This window comes from Exophiala viscosa (assembly GCF_022695815.1).
Source record: "Exophiala viscosa unplaced genomic scaffold EDD37scaffold_7, whole genome shotgun sequence".
NCBI classification, from domain to species: domain Eukaryota; kingdom Fungi; phylum Ascomycota; class Eurotiomycetes; order Chaetothyriales; family Herpotrichiellaceae; genus Exophiala; species Exophiala viscosa.
This window is the reverse complement of record NW_026944359.1, coordinates 545,008-570,726: the sequence shown is the minus strand read 5'-3', so window position 1 is coordinate 570,726 and position 25,719 is coordinate 545,008. Positions and strand designations below refer to the sequence as shown.

At 52.0% G+C, this 25,719-nt stretch overlaps 12 protein-coding genes across 12 annotated transcripts; 6 read left to right on the top strand and 6 right to left on the bottom strand.

Annotated features, from left to right (window-relative positions):
• Window positions 1–650: 650 nt before the first annotated feature.
• On the top strand, window positions 651–3,056 carry EDD37DRAFT_565748 (vacuolar segregation subunit 7-domain-containing protein; the record flags this gene model as incomplete). Its single annotated transcript, XM_062814069.1, has 1 exon — window positions 651–3,056. The coding sequence occupies one exon, from the start codon at window positions 651–653 to the stop codon at window positions 3,054–3,056; it is 2,406 nt and encodes an 801-aa protein (XP_062668913.1).
• A 1,143-nt stretch (window positions 3,057–4,199) lies between these two features.
• Window positions 4,200–7,919, top strand: EDD37DRAFT_682485 (uncharacterized protein; the record flags this gene model as incomplete). The annotated part of the gene is made up of 3 exons (XM_062819803.1): window positions 4,200–6,276; window positions 6,327–6,728; window positions 6,805–7,919. The coding sequence occupies 3 exons, from the start codon at window positions 4,200–4,202 to the stop codon at window positions 7,533–7,535; spliced, it is 3,210 nt and encodes a 1,069-aa protein (XP_062668912.1). The 3' UTR covers window positions 7,536–7,919.
• On the top strand, window positions 7,831–8,682 carry EDD37DRAFT_633623 (uncharacterized protein). The gene has a single exon (XM_062816798.1). It carries the CDS (start codon window positions 8,127–8,129, stop codon window positions 8,457–8,459), a length of 333 nt encoding a protein of 110 aa, XP_062668911.1. The 5' UTR covers window positions 7,831–8,126; the 3' UTR covers window positions 8,460–8,682.
• Window position 8,683: 1 nt separating this feature from the next.
• EDD37DRAFT_666808 (fungal-specific transcription factor domain-containing protein) lies at window positions 8,684–10,890 on the bottom strand. The gene is made up of 5 exons (XM_062819283.1): window positions 10,728–10,890; window positions 10,545–10,673; window positions 10,336–10,497; window positions 9,189–10,284; window positions 8,684–9,135 (listed from the first exon to the last, which is right to left on the bottom strand). The coding sequence occupies exons 1-5, from the start codon at window positions 10,775–10,777 to the stop codon at window positions 8,734–8,736; spliced, it is 1,839 nt and encodes a 612-aa protein (XP_062668910.1). The 5' UTR covers window positions 10,778–10,890; the 3' UTR covers window positions 8,684–8,733.
• A 142-nt stretch (window positions 10,891–11,032) lies between these two features.
• Window positions 11,033–13,218, top strand: EDD37DRAFT_633617 (uncharacterized protein). The gene is made up of 6 exons (XM_062816797.1): window positions 11,033–11,368; window positions 11,426–11,636; window positions 11,689–12,205; window positions 12,253–12,574; window positions 12,636–12,758; window positions 12,807–13,218. The coding sequence occupies exons 1-6, from the start codon at window positions 11,343–11,345 to the stop codon at window positions 13,033–13,035; spliced, it is 1,428 nt and encodes a 475-aa protein (XP_062668909.1). The 5' UTR covers window positions 11,033–11,342; the 3' UTR covers window positions 13,036–13,218.
• A 342-nt stretch (window positions 13,219–13,560) lies between these two features.
• On the bottom strand, window positions 13,561–15,114 carry EDD37DRAFT_566281 (uncharacterized protein; the record flags this gene model as incomplete). Its single annotated transcript, XM_062814088.1, has 3 exons — window positions 13,561–14,423; window positions 14,477–14,761; window positions 14,811–15,114. 3 exons carry the CDS (start codon window positions 15,112–15,114, stop codon window positions 13,561–13,563), a joined length of 1,452 nt encoding a protein of 483 aa, XP_062668908.1.
• A 241-nt stretch (window positions 15,115–15,355) lies between these two features.
• EDD37DRAFT_651207 (uncharacterized protein) lies at window positions 15,356–15,854 on the bottom strand (the record flags this gene model as incomplete). The annotated part of the gene is made up of 2 exons (XM_062818329.1): window positions 15,356–15,604; window positions 15,672–15,854. 2 exons carry the CDS (start codon window positions 15,852–15,854, stop codon window positions 15,356–15,358), a joined length of 432 nt encoding a protein of 143 aa, XP_062668907.1.
• Window positions 15,855–16,063: 209 nt separating this feature from the next.
• Window positions 16,064–17,408, top strand: EDD37DRAFT_666804 (esterase). The gene is made up of 3 exons (XM_062819282.1): window positions 16,064–16,641; window positions 16,694–17,069; window positions 17,117–17,408. Exons 1-3 carry the CDS (start codon window positions 16,229–16,231, stop codon window positions 17,369–17,371), a joined length of 1,044 nt encoding a protein of 347 aa, XP_062668906.1. The 5' UTR covers window positions 16,064–16,228; the 3' UTR covers window positions 17,372–17,408.
• EDD37DRAFT_695421 (acetoin reductase) lies at window positions 17,365–18,522 on the bottom strand. Its single transcript, XM_062820105.1, has 3 exons — window positions 17,695–18,522; window positions 17,553–17,640; window positions 17,365–17,494 (listed from the first exon to the last, which is right to left on the bottom strand). The coding sequence occupies exons 1-3, from the start codon at window positions 18,364–18,366 to the stop codon at window positions 17,478–17,480; spliced, it is 777 nt and encodes a 258-aa protein (XP_062668905.1). The 5' UTR covers window positions 18,367–18,522; the 3' UTR covers window positions 17,365–17,477.
• A 67-nt stretch (window positions 18,523–18,589) lies between these two features.
• EDD37DRAFT_453024 (uncharacterized protein) lies at window positions 18,590–22,314 on the bottom strand. Its single transcript, XM_062812892.1, has 5 exons — window positions 21,894–22,314; window positions 21,541–21,833; window positions 20,416–21,483; window positions 19,974–20,369; window positions 18,590–19,915 (listed from the first exon to the last, which is right to left on the bottom strand). Exons 1-5 carry the CDS (start codon window positions 22,121–22,123, stop codon window positions 18,765–18,767), a joined length of 3,138 nt encoding a protein of 1,045 aa, XP_062668904.1. The 5' UTR covers window positions 22,124–22,314; the 3' UTR covers window positions 18,590–18,764.
• Window positions 22,315–23,079: 765 nt separating this feature from the next.
• Window positions 23,080–24,502, top strand: EDD37DRAFT_452860 (12-oxophytodienoate reductase). Its single transcript, XM_062812890.1, has one exon. It carries the CDS (start codon window positions 23,224–23,226, stop codon window positions 24,439–24,441), a length of 1,218 nt encoding a protein of 405 aa, XP_062668903.1. The 5' UTR covers window positions 23,080–23,223; the 3' UTR covers window positions 24,442–24,502.
• Window positions 24,503–25,382, bottom strand: EDD37DRAFT_453014 (uncharacterized protein). The gene is made up of 2 exons (XM_062812891.1): window positions 25,342–25,382; window positions 24,503–25,237 (listed from the first exon to the last, which is right to left on the bottom strand). Exon 2 carries the CDS (start codon window positions 25,173–25,175, stop codon window positions 24,564–24,566), a length of 612 nt encoding a protein of 203 aa, XP_062668902.1. The 5' UTR covers window positions 25,176–25,237; window positions 25,342–25,382; the 3' UTR covers window positions 24,503–24,563.
• Window positions 25,383–25,719: the final 337 nt, after the last annotated feature.

Genomic DNA, 25,719 nt, shown 5'->3' with positions numbered 1-25,719 from the left:
CGAAGCTCAGGACGGTGTGGTGTGGGAGCCCAGCATTTTGGGGCCACCAGAAAATGCCACGTTGAAGGGGAAGCAAGCCACATCTCTACTCCGTTAAGGGAACATGCATGACGCTGTTTGCCCTTTTCGCCATTCTTTCAACCCTGCCAATTCCGCTCTATCCATCGCAACTCCCATCCCGTCATCAACTTCAGGACACACCGCAGGCACCACACCACAAACCACTTCTCTCCCAATTTGTGCCGGTGTATGCATGCCTCCACCACTCGTTTGCACTTCCCTTCGCTGAAAACCTGCTGGAAAGCCACCCCAATTGCTTTGGGTGCAGTTGCGGCCGTGCTCTCCACCTGCAATCCATGCGTCGACTGTTATACCCAGCGATCCCTTCGATCCCTTCATAGCCGAACATCGCCTTTTACTTTAGTCGGATCAGCCATCTCTCACATTCACCAGATACTTGCAATTTTTGCCATTATTACAATCCAAGTCACATCTCTTCCGCTTACGGGCCCTTCCTTGCACCTCGGCAGTCCCTGACGGCACAATTATCCGCAATGCTTCGGAGCAACGCACTGGAGAAATAACAACGTCCGGGAATACGCACCCGGGGAGGGTATTGAAAGCAGGAACAACATATATTTCCGTACATCATGTCGGGACAAGCCTCAGAAAAGCCCTCCTCATTAGCAGCCGAGCCTCCAGATCAGTCCAAATCCTCCACCGACGGGTCTCCTGTCCGTAATCCTCGCAGTGTCTCGGCCAAGCCTCAACTCTCACGGTCTCGCAAGAACAGTCAGGAGTTCAGTCCTACTCGAAGTACTGTCACAAACGGGCCCTCTTCAACCGTTCCTTCAGCCGCCGCAGTGCAGAGAGCATTGTCGGCTCAGAGGCCCATACTACAACCTTCCGGTCTCGATGGTGTTGTCGATGGTGGCCGTGGTTCAGAAAGATCATTGAAACCAGGAGTGAATACCCCAGTCTGGCCTACTTCGCCTCGATTGAAGTCTCCTCCACCAAACAAATCGGGTGCAAGAGCAGGTACGAAAAGGAGTGACAGCGAGCCTACACCGTCTAATACATCGTCGAGACGACTGGCCACCGTTTCGAATCCAGATCAAGCCGCTGTCATGCAAGCTCCCGACAATCAGGAGTTGTCGTTTTCACACTCCACCCTGCGAGTCCCGGCTCGAGGGCCGAGTGCGGGCGCCGCCTTGGAGACCGTGGCCGAGAGCAGTGTTCCTACTACTCCATCCATAGGGCCCGTGCAGTCGGCACTCCTCGATTCGAAAATCGAGGTGCCTAGCCTCAATCAGCGGAGCGAAGTACGGAACGAGGCGTCGACAACGAAGGATGGCGAAGGAAGTGGTGGTGATACTTCTTCATCTAAGCCTAGTGCAAGTACAGGCGACAACGGACACAGATCGAGAGCAGCTAGTAATTCTCGTCCGCCTTCGGAGCTTGCTAAGCGTTCCCTCGCCAGCCTCACTGGAGCCAAACCCAAAACCTCAACCGATCCTCCGAGGACAATGACGGTGGAGACTGAAACGGTAGCGTCTGTTCCTCAATTACTGGGTCCTGATCGAGGCATCTCCGGCAGAGATGGGAATGGTAGTGTGCGAACCAAGCCCAGCAATGAAACGATCCGGCCAAAGAAGGAAAAGAAAAGAAGTTCTCGCAAACCAGCTTCGTTACACGCCGGCACTGTCACTTCCAAAGCCGACCTATTCGAGGCCAAAGTGGCCAGTGCTGTCGATGAAGCTGACTCGTCTGATTCGGACGAAACCTTCGTCTATGAGTCCAACCCGCCTGACAGCCGGCCGAGTCGACATCATTCTCGGACACCGAGCGCTACATCACTCGCCAGTCAAGAACAGTATGGAACTCGGAACAAGCACGGTGTTCGAAGTGGCAGTCATGCAATTGCAGGTAAAAAGTCTATGAAGTTTTCAAATTCCACCTACAACAACCTCGTAGATGGCGAAGGAGGATCAGAGGGTAGGGGAAGCCAACGCAATACCAGCACAACTCCTCGTCATCATCACATCAGTCGACATGGACGACCTCATCATACCTCGATTCTTGATACCGATTCACCATTCACTCAAACCAACAAGCCCAGTTCTCCTCGGTCGGCCAATAACATGGGACGCCTTTCTAGACCAAACAGTCCCAGGCTTCCTAACGGGCGGTCACCGGCCACTCCTCGGAAGGGCGAACCTTTCGACCCCTACGATGATGCCGCAGATGATGAGAGGGCTCCTTTGATCGGGTCAGTACGCATCAATCGGAACAGGCACAGCCGAAGACCGCACAGTGGTTCCTTCCGGCATCTGGACTACGACGAGGCTTACGATCGAAACTATTGCGGACGTTTTGGGGGTTGCATTTTCCTAGGATTCGTCGTTCTCCTGATCTGTGTTGGTATTGTCACGTTTGTTATGGCGCTCAACCGACCTTTGCTGGACATTTCGATCAAACGCATCCAAAACGTTCTCGCTTCGGAGCAGGAACTCATGTTGGATCTCAATGTGGAGGCGGTCAACCCCAACCTTTTCACGATAAATGTCAATGATCTAGACATCAACCTCTTCGCCGAGAGCCCCTATGTTAATTCCAGGCCCGACGATGGAGGGACTTTCAGATGGATTACTCGCCGCGCCGCGTCAAGTTTAGGATTCAATTGGCCGCCTTGGGAGTCAAACGACGGGGTGGACGAAGGTACTGATCCAATCGATGAACCTGAGCCTGGTACCCAGAAAATGTTGCTGGGAAGGATCCTCGAGTTTGACTCACCACTGTTGTTTGAGGCTTCACCAGTGCGGCGTACAAGGACTTCTTCAGTTGGCGAGATTCGACTTGCGAGACCTGGCAACAGGACCGAAGAAGGCGGTTCAGCACGCTGGGAGAAAGTACTCCAGCATCAGTTTGACCTGATTGTGCGAGGAGTTATCAAGTATCAGCTACCCTTGAGCTCCAAAACCAGGTCGGCAAAAGTTGGGAGTCGAATCAGAGTCCTGCCCGACGATGACAGTAAACTCTACGAAGGAAATGGATGAGCTTGCTGTTGTTCAGGAAGCCACCGAAATACCATACAAAGCGACAACAGGCGGGTGCTTAGTCGATATAATGACGTGAGACGATTTTCGTTTGTCAATTCAATATGGCCCATCAGGATGGGACAATTAACGACTCAGATACCCAAGGGATACCCCCAAAAGCGGTGGAGTAACGATATACTTGGCTATACATGGTCGAGGCATGGGGACATGGGCGGAAGAGAAAAAGTGTGCTTTGGTACAAGGCGAAGATGCTGCACCAACTTGTGCAGGATCATTCATTCCCTTTGTCCTTACTATATGTATATTGACATAGTGGCCTAGTGACCGTCCAAAAAGCAAGACAGACAGGGATGATAGGCATCAATTCCATGCATATTCACTTGGAACCCCTGTGGTCGTTGAATACTAAGTTTTGTAGAATCGTCTTCAGTGTGACGATAGAATTGCCTGGTAACCTACCTGGTACCTACTAGTAGGTACGAAGTACCCGTACCAGAGTAATAATTCGAGGCAAATGACCTACGTCACAGATACTAGACTGGACATGATGATAATGGAGTATTTCTCGCCCAAAAGTTGGCAATTCTATTGTGATCGGTTGGACAAGCCATGTGCGCATTACTGTACTGTAGTTCTGTTCCACTGGCAATTCCCCTCCTCTTCCCCCGCCACTCACGCTCTTCACCTTTGCCTGATCCGCCGCTCAACAGTCGTCCACTCTTTTAACTGACTTTTGGTAACTTAACTTCTGCTGCGGTAATTCCCGGCCACCTGAATTTTGGATCGGCTCAGCTGAAACCTTGGGCACACGCGGACAAGCCAGAGGTACGAATCGCCCCGTTCCCGCTCCCACGCAGGCTTCTGATCCTTCAGCCCCAATTGAGTGACTTTACACTCACATTTGCCTTGCCAGCTGGCTTGCCCTGCTGTTCTTCCCTCTCATCATCTATGCGACTTTGGCCTGCTCTTCAATTAACCATCGCAGCTGCATCGACAGAATTTCTCAGACACCTTCGAGTACCACCTGCGGCCAGCCTTACCGACCCTCTCACATTGCTCGAGCCGAAGGCTTACGACTTCAGCCTTCGAGGCCATCCTCCTCAATCCATCCTCTGATTCCATCATCCCACTACGGTCAGCATGGGCTCTGTCTACCGCGATCGCGATCGCTATGACGATTCTCGAACGACCGTCTCATCCGCTCGCCGGGACGGCGGCTACACCACCGTAAAGCGCTATGTTGTTAAAGAAGAAGATACTCGGTCCTCGACCGGTCGTGATCGTCGCTTTGTTCCGGAACGAGCAGGAGAACGTGTAGAGGAAACTCGCATTGTTCGTCGTGAACGTGAGGTTGAAGAGCCCGTGCGCGAATCGCGCCGGGACGACCCTCGAGTCTCCGAACGAGAACTAGTCATTCGCCGTGAGCGGGATGATGAACCTCGAAGAGAGTATTACGATAGAGACTACTATCAAGACAATCGGCGCGACAATGGTGCAGCCGATAAAGAGATTGTCATCCGACGGACCACCGATCGCGAAGAACCTCGTCAAAACGATTCGAATGTTGCACGATACGACGACCGTGGACGGGATGTGCGGATTAGTGAGAGTCGTTACCGAGATGGGTACGAGGTCCTTGCGCCACCCCGGGTCGACGACCGTGATCTTCAGAAGTATATCCGCACTTCAGAATATTACAGTCCTGCACCTCAGCCACAGACAATTATCATTCGACAGGAACCCATCATCATTCGAGAACGCATTCGAGACGATGACTATCAGATTGTTCGCAAGTCGGACGTGGACGATGAGCGAAGTGTTGTGCGTAGCCGCGATCAACCCCGTGGCGAAGAGGATTTCTTCTACGAGAAAAAGGTGCGAGAACGGCTTGATGACCCGCGCCGCGATGATGATGATTATTATGAGCGCCGGAACCGACGAGGCCGTTCGGTGAGCCCGCATGATTCTGTCTCTCAACGAGGTGGCCGAGATGACTACAGCAGTGACGACAGCATGGTTTACGTCCGGAAGGAGGTCCGCGAAGACGACAGTCCCAGCCCGCACCGTCGTCGAGACCTCGCTGCCGGTGTTGCTGCAGGTGTCGCAGCTAATGAGCTTCTGCGACGTCACAAGGAAAAGCAAGGACAGGAAACATCGCACGGTATTGGTCGCATAGGACGTGACGTTGGTGCCGGTGCTCTGGGAGCTCTTGCAGCGGAGGGCATTCGCCGAGCCAGATCTGCGCATCGAAGCAGAAGTCGGCGTCGTGGGAGGAGCCGTTCTGAAAGCTCGGGGCGTTCTCGCTCGCGCCGCAGCCGTTCCCGGTCCAAATCGCCTTCAAAGCTGAAAGCTCTCGGAGTTGTCGGCCTGGGAGCGGCCGCGTTGGCCGCAGCCGCGACAATTGCCTCCAAGCGCATGCAAGGTGGCGGCAATGACGATGGTGACCGACGCAGTCGCTCAAGGCGTCGATCTGACTCGGCCTCGAGCCTGGAAAACGACACTCGGGCACCAGGTGATACCGCCCGTAACCCCAATCACCGCAAGAAGAGAATGGCCGAAGCTGGTGCCGCTGGTGCTATAGTTGCAGGACTTATTGAGCGTGCTAGAAGCAAGTCCCGAGCTAGAGACGGCAAAGAGCGTTCCCAGAGTCGCATCAGACAGGCACTTCCCGTGGTTGCTGCCGGCATTGGCAGTGCTGCCCTGGCTGGTCTCTACGAGAAGAACAAGGCGAAGAAAGAGGCGCAGGCAATTTCCCAAAATGAGCGCCGAGCCTCTTCACGGTCCAGGAGCAGAGGCAGATCTGATGCTTATTACGATGGTCCAAGTCAGGGTGCAGCCAGCGATCCTGCAATGCTCGGAGCTATTGAGTATGGCAACGGCCCAATGCATGGTAACAACTTCGGCCCCGACTATTATGGCCGGCCACCACCACAGGAGGGTTACTACGGAACTTCCAACGCCGTGGTTCCAGCTGCGACGGGAGCTGCAGCGGGTACGTATGGTGCGCAGAGAGCGCGGAGTCGTAGTCGCAGTTTGAGCCGGGAACGTGGCGGCCGACGATCGTCTCGCAGTTCTAGCTCATCGCCAGATCGCGGACATAGTCGTCGTCGATCACGAGATGCTGGCAAATCCGCGGCAGCTGCCGCAGGAGGCGCGGTTGCTGCTTCTGAGTATGACAGACGCAAGCAGGAGAAACGTGATCGTAAGGCACGGAAACGTAAGTTCGGGTCTCCCAAGTGTAATGAAGCATCCTACTGACTTATACAGGCCGCGAGGAACAAGGCTACGGCGCAGATCCATACGAGGAGAACTATCCTCAAGCCCAACAATATTCCCCAACGCCACCACCAGCGACTGACCCGTACGCCACTCAACAAGGCTTCTACCCTCAAACGAGCCAGTTCCCGCCTCCGCCCGGAGCTGTACCACAACAGTACCCCTCTCAGAACCCAGCTCCAGGAGCAGCCAGTCCATATGCAACTCAGTCATACCCTCCACCCCCACCACCTGGACCTCCACCAACTGGTGCCACAAACTATGATGCGTATGCTTCTGGGGCAAATCCTTATGCTCCGCGTGGTCCTGAAAATGTGAGTGCTGAGCCGAGTCCTGTGTTTGGCAATCCTTTCACATCTGCCGCTTCCAATGACCAGCACCATGTCCCAGATGGTACGTCATAGTCATGTACCTTGAAGTATACTTGATTAAGACTGGGAATGGCCGATGGCTAACGCTGCTCGTATAGGTCTGAACGTGTCGCCTTCTGCCCCTCCTGCGCCGCCGATCATCAATGTCCAACCACCTTCGACAAGTGGTACAAGAAGATCCAGAACTCCTGACATTGCTTCACCTTCCGTCAACGGATATGTCCCGCCGACAAAAACCATTCACGATTATGTCTCATTGCCCAATAGGACAACATCACCGACACGTTCACGATCTCAGCCACCGTCAACAGGCCGCAAGAGCGTTCAATTTGCCGCTGCCCCACAAGTTACAACGCTGGAAGACAATCCGCCGGTGGAGTCCGAAGCTTCCAGTCCTGAAAGACATCGCCACAGACACAAGAACTCTCATTCTGGTGGCTATGAAGCCGAAGAAGATACGGACACAATACCTGACGAATCGCGCCGTCGAATTCGCGAACAATCTTCGCGGTCGATCGATCCGGAAGCTACGGAGCGCAAACACCGTCGCCGTCGCTCGCATGAGCCGACGTCCTCTCGTGGCGAGCCAAGTAGTAGCTCGAAAGGACCTGAACTAGAAAGGGTTTCGAGTCCCAACGATTCCGATGCCACAATTGAACTACCGTCGAGGTTTGATGAGAAAGGTCGCAAGAGGACTGATGCAGGTGATGACCCATTGGGTGGCAAGATCGAGGACATTTTGGCAGGCAAAGGAGCTGCAGGGAAGGTGTTTGGTAACTTTTTGGATGGACTTTTTGGACCAGATGATCGGAGGAGGAAAGGGAGATGAGGCGTTGTTGGGATACGAATGAAGCACGACAGGACGAGATGACGGCATTCTTGCAACGAATTTCATTGATTTATGACTTGGGTTGGCTTCTGGATTGGATCATGGGAAGATATTCTATGCTTTCTCCAGGAGGACCTGGCGGGATTGAAGATGCTAGATGCCAGATCTTACACGGTCATAAGACATGTCAATGATGCGGGTTGACCACGACAGGATTATGAATGAATGACCAGATATGAATTCGAATTGAGAGTTTACTTTACCTTTGACGACCGATATCAGGACAGAGGATTTGTATGTCCCGTCTGCCTTAAGTCTGAATGTCTTTCAGCCTCGGCTACTGTAATCTCCGCACACGAACCATTTCCTCCATACTGACTTCAATCTAGCCAGGCTCTCGACTCGTTGTACCCTCAAGGCGATTATCGTGACTATCAGGACACGGGAGCATACTGACACTCAAGTCTGCCGCTGCCGATTCTTCTTTGCGTGGGTAACTCGCCCAGAGCCTCATCGCGACAAGCTCCGGGTTGTCCAGGGAGGCATCCGACAAAGCCATTGCAACCAACACTCTTGCCTACCATTCCCGATATGGCGACGAACGTGTTCGACAAGCACAGCGATAAGCTTGCTGGCGTTTGGAGCCTCATCTCCTTTGAGATGTTCGACATGGACAATCCGCATAAAGTGCTTCACAAGCCTCACGGTGATGAACCACTGGGCAAAGTCGTCATATCAACATCGGGACATCTATCAGCCATTCTCAGGTCACCTCTGGACATGGAACCCCTTGAAAACGACGAATGGATCAAGGCCTCGGACGAGGAAGTGTTGCACGCGGTACGAAGCCTGTCATGTTATGCAGGACCAATGACGCTACTGGAGAGAGAAGATGGTGGGTTTTTGTGGCACACCCAGGTGTAAATCTCGCACAATCCGAATTGGATTGGGAAGGCGCAGACCAGAAACGCAGACTATAGTGAGGAAGATGGACAGGCGTACATGACTCTCAGACCTGTCACGCCGTACAGTCTAAAGGTTGGTTTCGATAGTCCTATGGAGGACATCGGATGAGACTGTACTGACACACGAATAGGACGGGAGGAAGACTCGACCTGTGCTGAAGTGGAAGAAAATCAGTAAGTGATGTGCAAGTCTTTTGGTACGGGTGACATTATCCATGTAGCTATCTGGTAGGCTATTTCCATGAGAACAAAAAGTCCTCGAAGGAATAAATATCCTCCGTGATCATTTCATGCACATCATCCACACCAGCGATCTCAAGCTCTTCCTCGTCCACGTCCCTCAGTTGTTCTTCTTGAGGTTGTGCAAGCTCATCAAGCGGAGGTTCAGAACATGAGTCTCCAGGATCCATTTCAAGCAGGGCATATATGTCGAATTCTTTGGACGGCAGGTGTACACTAATCCCTTGTGGGGCATCAGTGACAGCCGAAATCGAATGCACCACGACTTCGTGGAGTTGTAAAATCCCTTCGGCGGCGATTGCTTCATCTCTGGGGATATTACCATTGGCTTCGCTGTTGGGGTCGCAGTTGTTGTCAATGCCAACACGTTCGTAATAGCGCCGCAAGACTTTGATCTACCCGGACAATTAGAAGGAGATTCGGTAAGCGATGGCAATGAGGAACTTACCCAGTGAGCAGCGAGGGCCCAAATCTCTTGCAATTGGATCATCTTCCGCAGGTCTTCAGCCAACAGCTTCTTTGCCGGCACTCCCATGTACTGTTCACAGCTCTTCCACGTGGAAAATGAACAACAGGCGTGAAAAGTCCCGGCGGTCATGAGGCATATCCCAGAGAACGGATATGCCCATGGCGCCAGATCTCGGGCGACCATCTCATGGAAAAAGGTTGATATGCGACGGGCACTTTGAAACCCGGTTTGGATGGATTTGAACCAGTATTCTGGCGGTTCTGGAAGCGACGGTCGACGAGCGAGCGGGGGCCCGTCACAAGGACCGTTGGCAGGATCGTACCCCTGTGGTGGTATGAACGGAATGTACTCCCGGTGCAAATAGCATCTCGCATGATAGTTGAGCAGATGCATCAAGGCAAAAAGGTTGCCCTGTCCGCAAGCCACATGGGCAGCCAGAGTTTCAGGATGCAACTGCATGTATCGGGGAAGCAAATCTTCCCAGTCATCCAGAGCCTTGTCGAACCGGAAGAATGGTGAGGTAGGATCCCAAGGACATCTGTCATCGATATCTCTCCCTCCAGCACCACTCCACGCCACGACAGAGCCGAGAACATCTACGATGCGTATTGTGTATGACAGCAAACTCTCTTGCTGGTTCGGGTGGGCCAGGGTGGTCGTTCGAGTCTCTCTCCCGAGAACGAAATCCGCGTCAGGGGCCGGCAGCAGTGTCGTTATGGACGCAGAGTCAAAAGCAGGAGGCCGGTCGGACCCATTGGAGATCAATTTGTCCAGAATGAAACAACACCACAAGGATCGACGTTTGCTTTCGGCATCGGCCCAGTCTTTGCGCTCGAATTTCTCTTCGTTCATGAGCCGCAAGATGTGCACCATCCTGATCGCAACTCCAAGAAGGATCCATGCTCTGTGTTCGTGTCCACAACCCATCTCAACCAGGGCCAGAATGAGATAGCATTGTAGATCAAGGATGTTGACATCGTCAAAGGATGTGGCCAGTTCCGCACGAGCCAGCTCGGCGAAGTGCTCCGATGCTTCGAGAGTACCTTTGTACAAGGAGTAAAACGGTTCGTGGAACCTTGGAACAAGTGAGCATTTGACCGACTTCAGGAATGCTTCGGAGACCGACCTTGAGGCAAGAGCGAGAATTGAGAACAGCATCCGCAGAGGCACTTTATCTTGCGACAGATCTTCCATGAACCGGTGACGCACGAGGAAGGTGAAGAAGGTCGATCCATAGTAATCGAAGAATATGTCCACGACTTGTCGAACATGGTCTTGACCAGGGAGACTGGCACCTTGTTCAGTGGGATTTCAACCAAGTCCTGGAATACTAACGAAGCCTCCTTCTGCCTCAATTGCTCCTCAGGCGCGGCTGGATGAGCTGAAGGATAGGAACAGGGTAGGCTCCTTCTCAAACAGTCTCTACAGCATGGCCACTCGCCACTGCATCGCACTTTCCGGGACCTACACAATGTGCACTCAATTAATTGCGATCACGAATCCAGATGGCGCACTCACCGGCATCTCTTGCAGGCCAGTTGTACCCTTGCTGCAGACCTGTTGCGCATGTTCTTTTGCGTCTCGTCTCAATCGCCGCAGGAGGTCAACTAGACCCGACAAAGGACTACATAATCTCGGTTTCACAGATCGGGATGCCGTACGGAGTACACCTCAATTATAACTAAGGGTCGTGCCACGGCCAGAACAGGGACCTACGTGTGCAGAGGTCGTTTTCTTATCAGTGGGTCTGCTTGGCTCGGAAATCAACCGGCATTAACAGTTTGCCGTCAACTCGTATAGCCTTATCAGTCACCCGCCGCCATATCGACTAACTTCCTGGGTGACAGGCCGGCTTTCTTATAATGGCGCCAATTCCATCTGGCCATTGGCTCCAACGATGCTTGCCGAGTTTAGTCAACCATAAAGTTGATGGCGTTGTTGGCTCGGTGTGCTTCCGTCAGATTCGCTGGTGGAAGCTCGGTTTGCCGTGGGTCGAACTGCACTACACACGGTGCTCAGAGATCAAGAAGGACATAAAATCGGGCATGCGACCACCCTGGGTTGAGAGATCATGTACCGCATGCTTGTACGCTGAACCTGGAGCAAAGAACATTGCCTCTGATACCGACAAAGATGGGATTGAACTTAAGAAGGAACCTGTAAGCAACACGAGCTCTTTTCCTGGATGACTTGGTTGAGCTGACCGTCTCATTTAGCCCTGAGGTACAGAATGTCATCTCTGGTATCTGTCTATTCTTCGCTGTTGGTATCTATACCGCAGTCCTTAACCTCGGAGCTGGTGGAGCCCAGGCGGATTCGGCTCACATCAACAATATTGTGGCGGCATCTTTGTACAGTATCTTTGGAGTGGTCGCGTTCTTTGCAGGAAGTGTCCTCAACAAACTCGGCCCTCGATATACGATGATGGTAAGCACAGCGTCCTTCAAGCGAGTCGCAAAGGTTGACAGGACAAACAAAGATCGGTGCTTTCGGGTATCCTTTCTACATCACAGGCCTCTGGTACTTTGATAAGAAAGGCTCTGCTGGCTACGCGATCACTGGTGGCTGTGTCCTGGGTGTTGGTGCCGCTATGCTTTGGACCGTCTCAAACTACGTCGCCTTCGCGTACGGAGCCGAACATCAAAAAGCCGGCTTCTACGCAACCCAGGCAATCCTCAACACCTGTGGAAACTTCATAGCTGCATGCGTCGTCTTTGGAATTACACACAACAATTCTCTGCCTGATGGTGTTCCGGAGTCCGTTTACGCCAGCTTCTTCTGCTTGATGATGATGGCCATTGTTGCGGGTTGGTTCCTATGCAAGCCTCAAGATGTCCGACGCAAGGACGGGCAGCCTTTGGCCGTCTTCAAGAATGAGACTTTCTGGCAGGAGGTCAAAGGGTGTGCTAGCCTGTTCAAAGACATTAGGACCTGGCTTCTCTTTCCGGCCTTACTCTGTGCCGAAAACCCTCTGGTTCTTCAGCCAACCATCAGTGGTATGTTTATCCTTGATGTTGTGGGCGGGAAGACTCACATAATTTAGCTTACTGGTTCGACTTGAGAACCCGGTCCCTGATTACTCTCGTTACGGCCGTGATCCAGCTCCTTGCCTTTATCGGCTTCCAGTACATCTTGGACCTAGAAAGGCTATCACGAAAAGCTCGAGCATATGCTGGCTTCGGAATCCTCTTTACTGTCCTCGTGGCAGCATACTCTGGAGAGGCTGGCTGGTTTTTCAGCCACCCTTCTGGGTTCCTGACCGTGGCAAATGGTGTGGATTGGACTGAGTCTGGGTTCGGTGGATTCTTTGTTCTCTTCCTCCTCTTCCAGATTGCCGCTGCCATCGGTCCAATGTATCTTTGCTGGTAAGGTCCTTTTCGGAGGCTTTTAGTCCGCATACAGATACAGCTCTAACGTCTCATATAGGCTCATTTCGACTTTCACCAATGAACCAAGGAGAGTTGGCTACTATGCAGGTTTCATGCGCTCTGGAATGGCATGTGGTACGGCAGCCTTCTTTGGAGTGGCGGCAAGTGGTGTGTCTCTGGAGTATGTATCCCATTTCTCTGGTCTTTACCTCACTAACGAGTCTCGCAGGAAACAAGTCATTGCGCACTTTGTTTGTCAAGTCTGCTCACTATTCCCCGTGTTCTATCTGGTCACCAAATACGTCACAGCCACAAACTACCTGGAGGAAAAGGATATCGTCTTCATTCCTAGTCACGAGGCCGAGGTCCTCCGTCTACAGTCAGAGGATGGTGTTAGTATTGCTGACACCAACCCCGCTGTCGAGGAGGAGAAAGCCCTTCCCAAAGGGAACTTGTGAGTCTGGGAGAGCCTCGCTGGCCTGTGTTGAACCGCTGGGAAAGGCGACGAGTGATTTCATGTATGACAGTTTGATTTGACGCAAGTCTTGGAATGTGCAATTGTTATAGTCCGTTCTTCTGATCCAATCGATCGCTAAATAACCAAGAAGCCGGGTCCCCGTTGGAGCGGAGTTGATTGCCTGGCGAACTTCCTGGCTTCAAAGATGTTGTCCTATGTTGTCATTTTGGAATCCGTCGTACACAACGATATATAGCATTGGTCATTGGCAAAGGACAGGTCGTCAGCTTTACCGTATATCCCACTCGTCTGTAGCCCAGGCAACTGCTGTTTGCAGACCTGCTGGACTATGAACTGATACCGTGAGCGTATTCTGTCCATCGGTGTTACTATTAATTGGAACAGGCTTGCCACTCTCTAAGTGATATTAGTCCCCTGACCCAGCATATTATGCTAATGCATAGTAAAGTTAAGACTTTCTGGCATACTGAGTCCCGACTGTTCGGACGAAAGCTACCTATCGTTTCTAGTGTGTGCCGTTGACTCCATTGACCAATGCCTTCTTGACTGGCAGCACCTTCAACACGTCAGCCACTGCTTGCTGCCCAGCCGAAACCGCCCCATCCATGTAGCCTTTCCACTTTGTCGCCATCTCGGTACCAGCGAAGAAGATACGACCATGAGGAGTACGCCACTCCTCACCGATGGCGGTCAGGGCGCCACAGCCCAAGACAGGCACTGGCGCACCAGCACTGAATTCTTCATTCAGCCACTGTTGTTCCAAAACCTGGTACGGCTCCATTGCTTCGGCGGCGTGACTCGGGAAAAGTCTCGCCACATGCTGTTTGATGCTAAGGATCCTCTCCTCTTGAGGGAGACGTGCATATTCAATGGCGAAGTTGGCCATGGGGAAGCAGGACAAGCTGTACTGCCGTGGGGCTAGCGTTGGGTCCGTCGACTTCCATTCGCCGTCAGATGTGTCCATGGTCTGAGTAATAGGTCCGACAAGAGACATCCCAAGACCAGAGTATCCGGCTTCACGCCACCATGGTCGGTCGTAGATCATGACGACCTTGGTACAAGCCCCCATGTACGACCTCTGCCCGTAGCAGCGCTTCTTGATCGGGAGCATAGGACTCCATGTGATGGTGCTGTAAAGTGGACTTGGGATGGTGCAGATGATGGCGGAGGACGTGTAGATGGCACCAGCCCGGGTGACGACCGTGCAGATGTCGCCTTCCTGCGAGACCGCCTGCACGGGAGATGACAGTTTGACGGACCCCTTGGGCAGCTTCGTGACAATGTACTCGGATACGCGCATCGAACCTTCACGCATTCGTTGATACTGGCCCCCCCGGCTATCGTTTGATGCTAGACTTTCGTAGCCACCTATGAACACGTCAGGCAAGGATTGATAGTAACAGGGGATGGGAAGAACGTACCTCCGCAGACAAAGTAATGTAGAGTGTACAGAAAGGAGACGTCGTTCAATTCAAGGGCGAAGAGACATCGTATGAAAGACGCCATTCCATTCTTTGTTGCTTGTGATGCCCCAACCGAGTTCAACCAGCCCAAAAAGCTGATCGAGTCGAATTCTTCGGCTCTTTCGCACTTCCATGGCTCCTCGATGTCGACAAGTTCGCATAGCTCGTCCAATAATGCGACCACTCGTTTCTCGTCGAGCCTGTCTTCCTCGGGCATTCCCTCTTCGAGTTCAAATGTACCATCTGTCAAGGGTCAGTGCTATATTCCCTTGCAGGCCACAAGCTTACTGACGATCTTCATACGTTTGTATCTTGTTTTTTGTTCTCTCAATGACGGCGGTACCATGGATCGATTGGTGAATGATGGGGATGCCAGCCTCCTTTGCAAGTTTTGTGATGTTTGGCTGCGTGAACTCATTGATCCAGGCACCTCCCACATCACTTCGGCCACCGGACTCCGTGTCAATGGTGTAGGTTCGACCGCCTACACGGTCTCTTGCTTCTAGGACGATGACGCTCTTCCCGGACTTGTAAGCATCGTAGGCGGCAGACATTCCAGAGATGCCACCGCCTACAACAATGATGTCGACAACCATGATCGCGACTGGGTCGACTAAAGAAAATGAGGACTAAAGATGGCAGAAGAGAGATGGAGCGGATAGTGCAGTTTAGTCGATCTCAAGTCCACACTGGCCTTCCTCATTCGGATCACTCCCTCTTCAACTTCAAACTTTCGGGATACCGTGGGCGTGTGCCGGAACAAGTACCCAACCACTTCGCAAACTACTCAGAATGCTATCATTCACTGCTAATCATCGATTGGAGGTCCACTATCTTCTAGTCCAATTTCACCGCTGCTTGGACTTGCACCTCGATGAAGCAATCAGGATAAGCCAGTGCCTGAACCTGGACCGCGGTCCCTGCCGGACGGTGATCTCCCAGATACGACTTTGCGACCGAGTCCAGAAGCATTCCAACCTCGGACGATAATTGTCCAACTAGGTAGAACGTCATGGTGAAGACACATTGCCATATCTCTTTGGAGTTCAGCTCAGGCACCGCTGCACACAGTGCCTTATCGGCGTTCTGATAAGGGTTACCAACCGTGCTCAACGGCCGAATAAGAGGATGACATTGCGGGAGGTTACCATACCTTAAAGGCCCCGACAATTTGTTCTTCCAGAGTCCCAAACTTTTCACCCAGGTTGCTTCCTGTCTGGCCGGAAATTGCAATGATGCTGGACCCGGGAGGGGTTCTGACGGCGGCCGAGATACCGTAAGCGTCAGCCGTGGCCTCGTACCCAGGATAGTTGAAACAGGTGAGTTTAGTCGCCATGTTGGGTAGGTGTGGAATCTTGCGACAGGAGTCTGGACTGGGAATGTCTCTTCTGCGATGGTGGGATGATATGAGGACGACAGTCGTTGCAAACCTGTGCCGAACCCTTGGCCGAAAATCAGAAGGCATGCCGAACAAAGTGAAGGCCTCTCTATCTCCACTGTGGGCATGGGTCGTTCCACCTCATTTTCTGTGCCATTAGTGGGCAGGGTAGATCGGATCACCACCACCAGAACATCCAAGAACCCAGATATGATGCCATTCGGGTGCACTCCTAGCTTTGACGAGTCGAGACTTGACTTTGCAACTGTACGAAAGTCAGATACCGTGTCGCGAGGAGCGTGTGAGCGTGAAGGTGTTCACGAACGAGCAAAATGGTGGAATCTCTAGTCAAGAACCCATATCATCCCATCCTGCCTCAATATCTGGAAGGCATGGACCCGGTATTTGTCGAATACTACAACAAATACCACCTCCACGCCCAAGAGGTTCAGGAAGTTCCAATAGATTTGTACAGGACGGACCCAGCCTATGCTCTCATGCCTCCTGGAAGGAGTACAGGTCCTGAAGTTGCCAAAATCAAAGATATCAAAGTCCCGGTCGATGGAGGGGAAATATATGTCCGAGTCTACGAACCAGACACTGCCAGTGCTCAAGGTCTACGCCCCTGTTATATCAACCTACATGGAGGCGGATGGACTGTCGGGGGTGGTCGAGACATTGACGCACCGTTCTGTCGGCTCTTGACCGCTGAATTGGGCTGTGTGGCATTTGATGTTGATTACAGGTAAGATGAATAGCCCAGTTGCCTCGTCTGAGCTGTCTGACTGTGGTTTTAGACTGGCACCTGAGTTCCCCTACCCTGTGCCGCTGACTGATTGCTGGACTGCCATTCAATACATTCTCGAGCACGCCTCCGAATACAGCATCGACACTACTCGAATTGCCGTGGGCGGGTGTTCAGCAGGAGGGCACTTGTCCGCCGTAACGAGTATCCTGGCTAGAGACCAAGGCACACCGTTTGTGTTCCAACTGCTAGGTTGTCCATGTATCGACGCGAGCGCCACAGACGAGAGTGGCGAGGTGAAGGTGGCCGACGACTGTCCATACGAGAGTTGGCGAACGAATGCAGAGGCGCCTTGTTTACCATTGACATCCATGGTCTGGTACCACAACAACTTCTTAGGAGTGCCGCGACCTCAAGGCTACAAAAACGTATGTTCTACTCCTAAGGGGTCGTTGCCAGAGCTGACAGCTACCAGGACTGGAAGTTATCCCCAATTAAGGCACCGAGTCTCAAAGGTCTACCTCCCGCGTTGATAGTCACAGCAGAATTTGACGTTCTTCGCGACGAGGGAGAGGCTTATGCTGAACGACTTAGGTCTGAAGGCGTCGACGTCACATGTGTCCGCATGAAGGGCGTGCCTCATCCTTTCCCTTTGTTTGACGCCGTTATCGACGCGGGCAAAGAGTACAATAGGATTGCTGTTGAGGCTCTACGAAAAGCATTCCAATAGATGTCTGAAATTTGAGCTACATAAATGCGCCACGGAGGGCACAAATGACAGTGCCATGCTGCCACTGGTACGGCTGACCTGAGGCGAGCTATTGCCTTAGTTAAACTCAGGAGAACGAAATACCTAGATTTCCAAGAGGTTAGATACGCCTGAATAGCGACGGGGTGGGAGCATGATGTACCTCCGTCTACAAGAATACTCTGGCCTGTGATGTTTCGAGATTTCGGGCTGGCGAGGAAACTGACCAAGCCAGCGATATCTTCTGGTTCCTAGGTACCAATGGTCAGCAGACGCCCTCTTATAGGAAGACGGAAAGGAAATACCGATGCTCTTTTCAATGCGACCCTCGACTGGATAGATTGTTCAAAGGCAACCCGTGGAGCGAGACCCTCCCGTCGTTGTATGCTCGCGTCAATTTCTCCCCACATCGCTGTATCGACTGGGCCAGGACAATAGGCGTTGACATTGATATCATGCTTCGCCAGCTCCAGAGCGGCAGATTGCGTCAAGCCTCGAACTGCCCATTTACTCACTCCATACGCGAATGTATTGCCAGACGGTCTGTGTCCTGCCGTTGAGCAGGCCCCCACGATCTTGCCCCCTTTTCCTTGCTTGATCATCTGTCTCCCCGCTTCGCGATAGCAGAGGAATGCTCCTCGAACGTTGACCGCCTGGACTCGGTCCCACTCCTCGACACTGATTTCAAACATGGTTTTGGCCACGATGATACCGGCGTTGGCGATCATGACATTGAGTTCTCCGAGCTGCTTGACCGTAGATTCGACCATGTTGATGACTTCGTCTTCTTTGCTGACATCGGCAACAACACAAATTGAACGTCGTCCTTTCTGTTCTATGGCGGTCTTCACTGCCTCGAGGTCCTCCAGCTGCGTCTGAATGTCGTTGACCGCCACGTCCATGCCATCATCTGCTAGTTGCAGAGCGATGGCTTTTCCGATCCCTCGCGAGGCTCCCGTAACGAGGGCTATAGTCATACCGGGTGGTATAGGGTCCTTGTGTTTCAAGTTGCTTCCTGACGCCTGATAGACGTTGCTAGTCTTGACAATGTCACAATGTACCAAAACAGGATTCAGTGTTCATTGTAGGTTGTCGAGCAGTTCCCGTATCCATTAAGCCTCGGGACGATACCAGTCGCGATGCACTCCTCCTCACGAGTCTCCTCACTTACTCCTCACATTGACACTCGGTACCTGGGGCCACCAAGCCTAGTCCGTATATGGTGAGAAGCTATAAATGGCAGAATCTATTGGCCCGAGCCTGTCGTGGCTGATATCTATCCCTATTATTCTGCGAGGATGGACGCTGCCTCTATGAGCTCGGGCACGGGGCCCCTGTCACTCACGGAAACTGTCGTCAAGCATCAACTACAACCTCACCACCTCAATTTGTTCGCCGCCTCTTTCTCCAGCAACCACAACCCTTCCAAATCTACTTTGAGCGCACCCTTTTCATCGATATCCACGCCTTCATCTGTCACTGGATTGACTTTCTTCGTATGTTGTACTTCCTGCTTACTTATACCCCCTACATCTCTCGGGATCCAAAGCAGAGGCGGCTCCTCATACATACATGGCGGATAGTAGATATTCCGTTCCAGCTCCGAGGAGTACTTTGGATCTGGGTATTGATCGTGAGGGATCAATGATCGTAATACGCTGTAATCTTGATAGACTTCGGGGTGAAGCCACTTGATGAAGAAGTTGGGTTTAGGATTCGTGAGACGGGAGGGAAAAATCCAGTTGTTGAGGAAACGGAAATGGTGAGAGACAGTTTTGAAGTCGAGGTAGCTGGAGGCTTTCTTCAGGGCGTGGCCCTGTACAAAGGAGGCGACAGTCGAAAGAGCGTTCGGAGCGCCTTCGAGGGCGCGGTTGGAACCTGGTTCGTGGTGGATCTCATCTTCATCCTCTTCTTGATCCTCGTCATCTTTGGCGGAGTCTCCATGGTCGCGCGGAGGGTCGTTATGGCCGAAGTCGAAGTTGTTGCTTTGGCCAAAATCAAATTCGTCGGAAGCGGTGGTGTTGATGGGTTTTTGTGAATGATGAGATGATGCAGTTTCCCCAAAATTGAAATCATTGCTTTGACCGAAATCGAAGTTATCGAAAGCAAGTATTTCTGGTGTTGGGAGCTGGGGAGGTTTCGTGGCGTTCCTTTCCCCTGTTGGTGTTGTACCCTTGTCTCTCTCCCCTTGTGATTCTAGCGAAAGCGTTTTCGGCAAAGCATTGAGCAACGGTCCAACGGCATTGTACAGTGACACATGCAGCAGGACCGTGAAAACGAGGAGGCCCAATGACATGACGAGAGGACCAAATGCTTTCTTCAGTACCAAAAGACCAACCAGACATACCTCTCCAAAGTATACGCCAACTAGTAAGTGCATAAGGGCACGAGGATACGAAAGACCCATGGTGCTGACTTCGGAGTCATAAACAAAGAGCAGGTTGTAGCGATACACGACATAGGCAAAGCATATGCCTGCGCCAGCAAATCCCAAAATAAGAGGGGCAATGCAGGCGTAGCTTAGGACTGAAGGAAGAGGTCAGCAACAACAGTTTGGGACGGAGGAGGACTGTCAAAGTCTCACCAATCACTCCCAAATTTGTGTAGACCGGGAATAGCTTTCCCCAATGTACTTGTCGAAGCCCGTGCCATCGCTCCCAGAGCCTTCTAGGGTTAGAAGTGAACTTTCGCATAACCTGCAGGCGAAAGTAACTAGATGCATGAACCAGGTGTGAGGCCCCAAAACCGAGGCATTGGACGAGTATGTAAGAGATGTAGAAGTTGGAGGCTGTGGGGAGATTTTTTGCGAGAAGACTTTCGGCTTTGGTTGGGTCTTCAACAATCTGTGTAGCAGCGCCGGAGGCCGCAGATGTCAACGTGGTGATGAGGAACACTTGGATGATCTGGAAAGCAAAGTAACACTTTTGACTGTACAGTTCAATCAAGGTCAGCGTGGGAACACCAGCAGCGCGTGCCAATTCTATGTTCTTGTGAGCATGCTTTCTTGCAATGGAAAGTCCACTTACTCCGTAAGATGAACGGGACAATGTTCATAATCCAAGACAGGGCCAGTGAAGGGAGTAGACCACTAATGAAGCCAATGATGGGCGATGGAAGATCATCGATCCAATGAAGAAAGAAGACGTTTTCCGCAAGGTAATGGACGTTGGATATAATCCCAACACCAGCACAGGGGATTGCCCAGAACAGAATCAGCACTGCAACAACGGCATCAATGGAGAATTGGCGTAAAATCTGCTCCCACCACGTCATTGACAGATTCTTCCATACAATTTCGAAAGGGCGGACACCAATGTGACTCGGTGACATGTGCATCGGCCGGTGATGTGTCAATGTCTGGGCTGCACTTTGCGCTTCTGCTTGAGAAGTGAATTCAATGAATGCAACAGGCATTGGATTGACCTTAGCCGTCAGTTGCTGACGTCGTAGCTTCCTAATCATGAAATTGAGCGTTTTCAGTCTCGTTCGGGTGAATTTGATGGTATCAACGCGACGACCTCCATTGGCAATTGGTCGATGATGAGGTCTTGCGCTGTGGGGGATCCATTGAGAAGCGACAGAACCGTTCACATCAGGCAGAGGAACGGCCGCATCAGACTCGAGATCGGTCTTTTCAGAAGCATAAATGTCCTTCGAGTGTCTTCGGACTGATGAGGGCGAGTCCATAACAAGCTTTTGATCCATCTCCCTTGCCGAAGATTCTGTAGAGCCCTTGGCTGCGTTGGGATGTGGGCGTTCCTTGATGGCAAAGTCGCCTGTTTTCATAGCCTTGGTCCTCGCTGCATTGGCCATCTTTATCAGCGCCAACTCGGCTTTTTCCAGACGCAAAGCTGTTTGTCGCCTTTCATCAACAAAGTTCGCTAGCTCTTTGGATGACTTGGGGAGCCACACGTTCCTCACAGAGTCCCCAAAGATCTTTTTAAGCTTGGCCTCGTCACGATACTCCTTTGGTATGCTGGTAAACATGACTGTTCTCGAGGATAAGCGTTTGGCGTAGAATGGTGAATGCAAATAAGCCTGGCGAAGATGAACATAGTATATACATTCCCGCGATACCATGTACAACACAAAACCTATCATGACAGTTAGGCCTCGTCTGATCGGCGAAAGTTCGAAGGCGTCAATCTTACCGAAGTAGATCCAGAGTACCACTGCATGGGCCCAGAACCTATCCAAATGAACCACGTTTCCAAATGCAAGTTGATCCAGTTGGGTGAGGCCGCCTCCCCCAGTGGCATGGATGGGCAACAAGATGGGCCATGTTATACAAATGCCGACGAAACAGATAACCACCAAAATTTTCAAAAAGCGAAGGAAAAGGTACCCATCAAGAGAAGAATGGTTGAGTACATGGGTGTCGGGAATTCGGCAGAAGGGAAGAATCCAGTTGAACCATCCTGTCGGTAGCTTGGGGCTTCGTTCACTGGTGGGAAGTCAGCTCAAAAGTGTCTTGCGCCTGACCTTTTGTTTGAGTGTAGCATACTGAGGGTCAAGACTTGTCAAGATTGACCTTGGCGCATAGACCCGGGGAGATTTGCGACGCCCGATTACGAATATGATGATACATATCGCTGTGTAGACCAGGACGGGCAATAACGTTGCGTAAAGCGACGACAGTGACGACGAATTGCTGCTTGAACCTATAGACGTAACGGTCGTCGAGCTGCTATTGTCCCGCGCAGAGCCGACTCTGGGATCACTCGCTCGTTCCATGAAAGACGGGAGAGCACAGTAATCACATGATGCGCATGATTCTTTGATTTCCTCCGAGATACATCGCTTGGATGGGGAGGTGAGAAATTCGAGATGAGTTGACGTCTCATTGAGAGGAAAACAAGCGAAAAGTTGGCGGATAAGGGGAATTGGGTAGATAATGCCTAGTGCCTAGGTATGAGGAGTAACTTTTTGGAAGTAACTGAGAAGGTCCTAGGGTTTCTTAGCCTAAAATATATAAGCTCCTGCCTCAAGCGGGAAGGTTTCCGGGGGAGGCTCAAGGAGGCTCCCTGCACAAGAAGTCAGGCGCAAACTCAGTCTTCTGGAGGAGGGCGATCATTTTCAGGATTACACAGCGAGAACAGCCGCAGGTCGGGTTGACCGAGCAAAAGTACTCAGTCTTGAATTTGGTATGAAATTTGATGAGGTCAGGATCTGGGATGAGTATCCTGGTAGATTGTCTCCGACCAAAGGTGTACCTAGTAGGTGCTGTAAACATATCTAGGTACTCAGCGACGAGTATCCAGGAAAAGTCGATGAGGTGCGGCCGCTGTCAAGTGACATGCACGTGGACTTGTCAAGATGCTCAAAGACATGTTGGTTTCGGTGCAACCCCGGTTAAAGTTGATCGTCGTTAAGCCGGGGATGCCTAGGTGCACCCCTACTTCCCTCGTTAAAAGTTGTAACCAATTAGTCGCTTTGTCAGCCAGGTAACCAACTACTGTGACGGCATTATCTACGGCTTTCCCCTGCTGAGAATGCTGCAACATATTACCAATATAGGTCGCTTAAAATCTTGTCCATTCCTTTAGAGGCCAAGGTTGAGCACAGCTGAGCCTGCACGCCTTGTAGTTGACACGCTCCATCTATCCGAGTATACAACTCATGCTGACAAAGAGCACACGGTATGCCGTGTCCAAAGGGAATGAGAGAGTCCAAAGGGAATGAGAGAGCTGGAATGCCCCTCAACTACCATTAAAGAAGATAAGTATACATCCAGTTCCTATTGTCTTGTGGAGGCAGCAAGCTCAGGCCGTTTCTTGTGAGGACATCTGATCGAAAGCTCGTCCACTGTTCTCTTGTCTCTATCATCGTCCAAAATGGAGCATTTGTCTCAAGATGCAGACTCGACACCCGACTCTCTGGCTCTACCTTTTCCTCTATCCTCTTTGCATACACTTTCGCATCGGATGGTACTAGCCCCCATGACCCGCATGCGCGCTTCTGACGACGGCATCATCAACACCAGCGCCGCAGAATACTACTCGTCACGAGCGACGCCAGGAGGCCTGCTCATCTCCGAGGGCGTGGTCGTCGCTCCACGGGGTCGCGGCTTTCCCAACACCCCTGGTCTGTACACGCCAGAACAGGTCGCGGCATGGAAAGTGGTGACTGAAGCTGTGCACGACAAAGGCGGTGTTTTGTTCGCACAGATCTGGCACGTCGGTCGGGTCGCCGTGCCCAGCCAGACGGGTGGTTATGCGCCGCTGAGCTCCACAGCTGGACCTCTGCCTGGCGCGCATCAGTTGTTCGGACAGCAGAATGCAACGGAGTTGTATGTGCCTGGTGAGGCGATGACGAAGGGTCAGATTGAAGAGGCTGTGGGTCAATTTGCGCAAGCAGCGCGCAATGCGATCGAAGCTGGGTTTGATGGCGTCGAGATCCATGGCGGAAATGGGTATCTGCTCGATACATTTGTACATTCGAACATCAATGATCGGACAGATGAGTATGGTGGCAGTCTTGACAATCGATTAAGGTTCCCACTTGAGGTTGTGGATGCGGTGGTCGAGGCCGTGGGCAGCAAAAGAGTCGGGATCCGGCTTGCCCCGTTCCATGTGCTTCAGGAGACGTTGGATGAGGATCGGATGGGCACTTTCTCGGAGTATGCGAGGTGGTTGAGCACACGGGGATTGGCTTATGTGCATCTTGTGGAGCCGCGGTACGATGTGTTGAGTACTGAGGGAGCATTTGCTGGGAAGGTGGACAGAAAGGCTGGTGCTGCGGAAGAAGTGGCGTCAAGTACAACTTTCAGTCTCGAACCGTTTCGGGAGATCTTGAACAAGACGAATCCGCCTACGCCGTTGATTGGAGCGGGAGGGTATAGTGCTTCGTCGGCGAGGGAGGCTGTGAAATCGGGAAGGGTCGATTTGGTGGCTATTGGACGACATTTCACGAGCAATCCGGATCTTGTGGATAGATTGTTATTAGGGAAGAGCCTGACCAAGTATGATCGGCCGACGTTTTATACGCCATCGTTGGAGGGTTATTTGGGGTGGAAGACATGGAAGGAGGAAGAGAACCCGCCAAGAAAGTAGACCTGCGTGGCCTGTAGAGGTGACTTTGAAGTCTGTGCTGCGACATATTGAGCATGGCATTCTCAAATCGGAGCATATAGCAATAATCTGGTTTGATTGTGACTGTCACTCACGCCAATCTCTCATTCCCTTTCCTGCTTCGCGGTAAATCCGCTTGCCGTGTCCGCGAACCACCGCCCTATCTTGCGAGCCGTGCTCTTGCGGCGTCCATCCGTTTTGTCGCTCCTCTCGCCCTGCACTTCGGGTTCTTCGAGGTCGTCACGACTCAGTGTCTGCACCATAGCCTTGTCATCGCGCAACTGGCGATACTGCTCTTCCCCCCTGCGTAGCCGTGATTTCTCCTCTCTTACAGACAAGAGTGTGGCCTCATCACGTTTAGCCGGATCCTCTGGCTGGCGGCCTATCGCGGCGTCATACGTAGGGAGGAGATCGCCTGGCTGTCGCCCGGCGTGCTCGTTGGTGCCTCTGATGCTGCGGTCTGTGTATGCTGGGGGACCGTTGGTCGAGGGACGGGTGTACGAGTCGTTGTTCGACGTGCTGTATGCCGGGGACAGAGTTTTCTGGTCTTTGCGTACTGGGGCGCCTCCGACGCGTTGCGAGCGAAGGTTGCGCTCCTTTTGACTCCGTTCAATCGACTGCTGGTAGAGCGGACTGCAAGAATATTCGTTGTTGGACGCTGTTAGTGGCATCTGGTACATATTGAAGAGGCAAGGAGCTATTAGTGGAACGGCCATGTTTCCTCAAGATTTCAGGTCTGGATGTATGCTTCTAGCTTGAGGGTACTTCTTGAGAGAGCCTGTGGTGGTTGTTGGCTTAAAGGGTGGTGTCCAGAAACCGGTACAGATTATAGGTTCTTATGAAGGGGAGTTAAGAAACTCCAGACGAGGTCATTCGACTTACAATAGTGACGATGGGCGACCGTTGGCGGGCGGCCGCAAACCAAGCTTTGATTGATCTGACGCACCGGTATCTCGAGAAATGGTGTGGGCGACCTGGTTGTTCAATGCCTGTTTCAGGTTAGTCGTCGTGGTAGCGATTCAACCCCTCAGCAAGGACGAATGGCAGGATACGAGTGTAATCGAATTGACAGCTCGATAAGTCCGGGAGAACAAGAAGGATCTCCAATCTTTGGAGTCGTATTGAGATATTTCATGCAAGCGAGGCTGCGTCCTTGTTTGATTAGTATTTGCGTCGGAACGGATGGCCTCGAGTGAGGCTGGGGTACGGAAATGTTCATGAGGCAAGTAGCGGGTGGTTTGTCCTGGATTCGGGATTGCA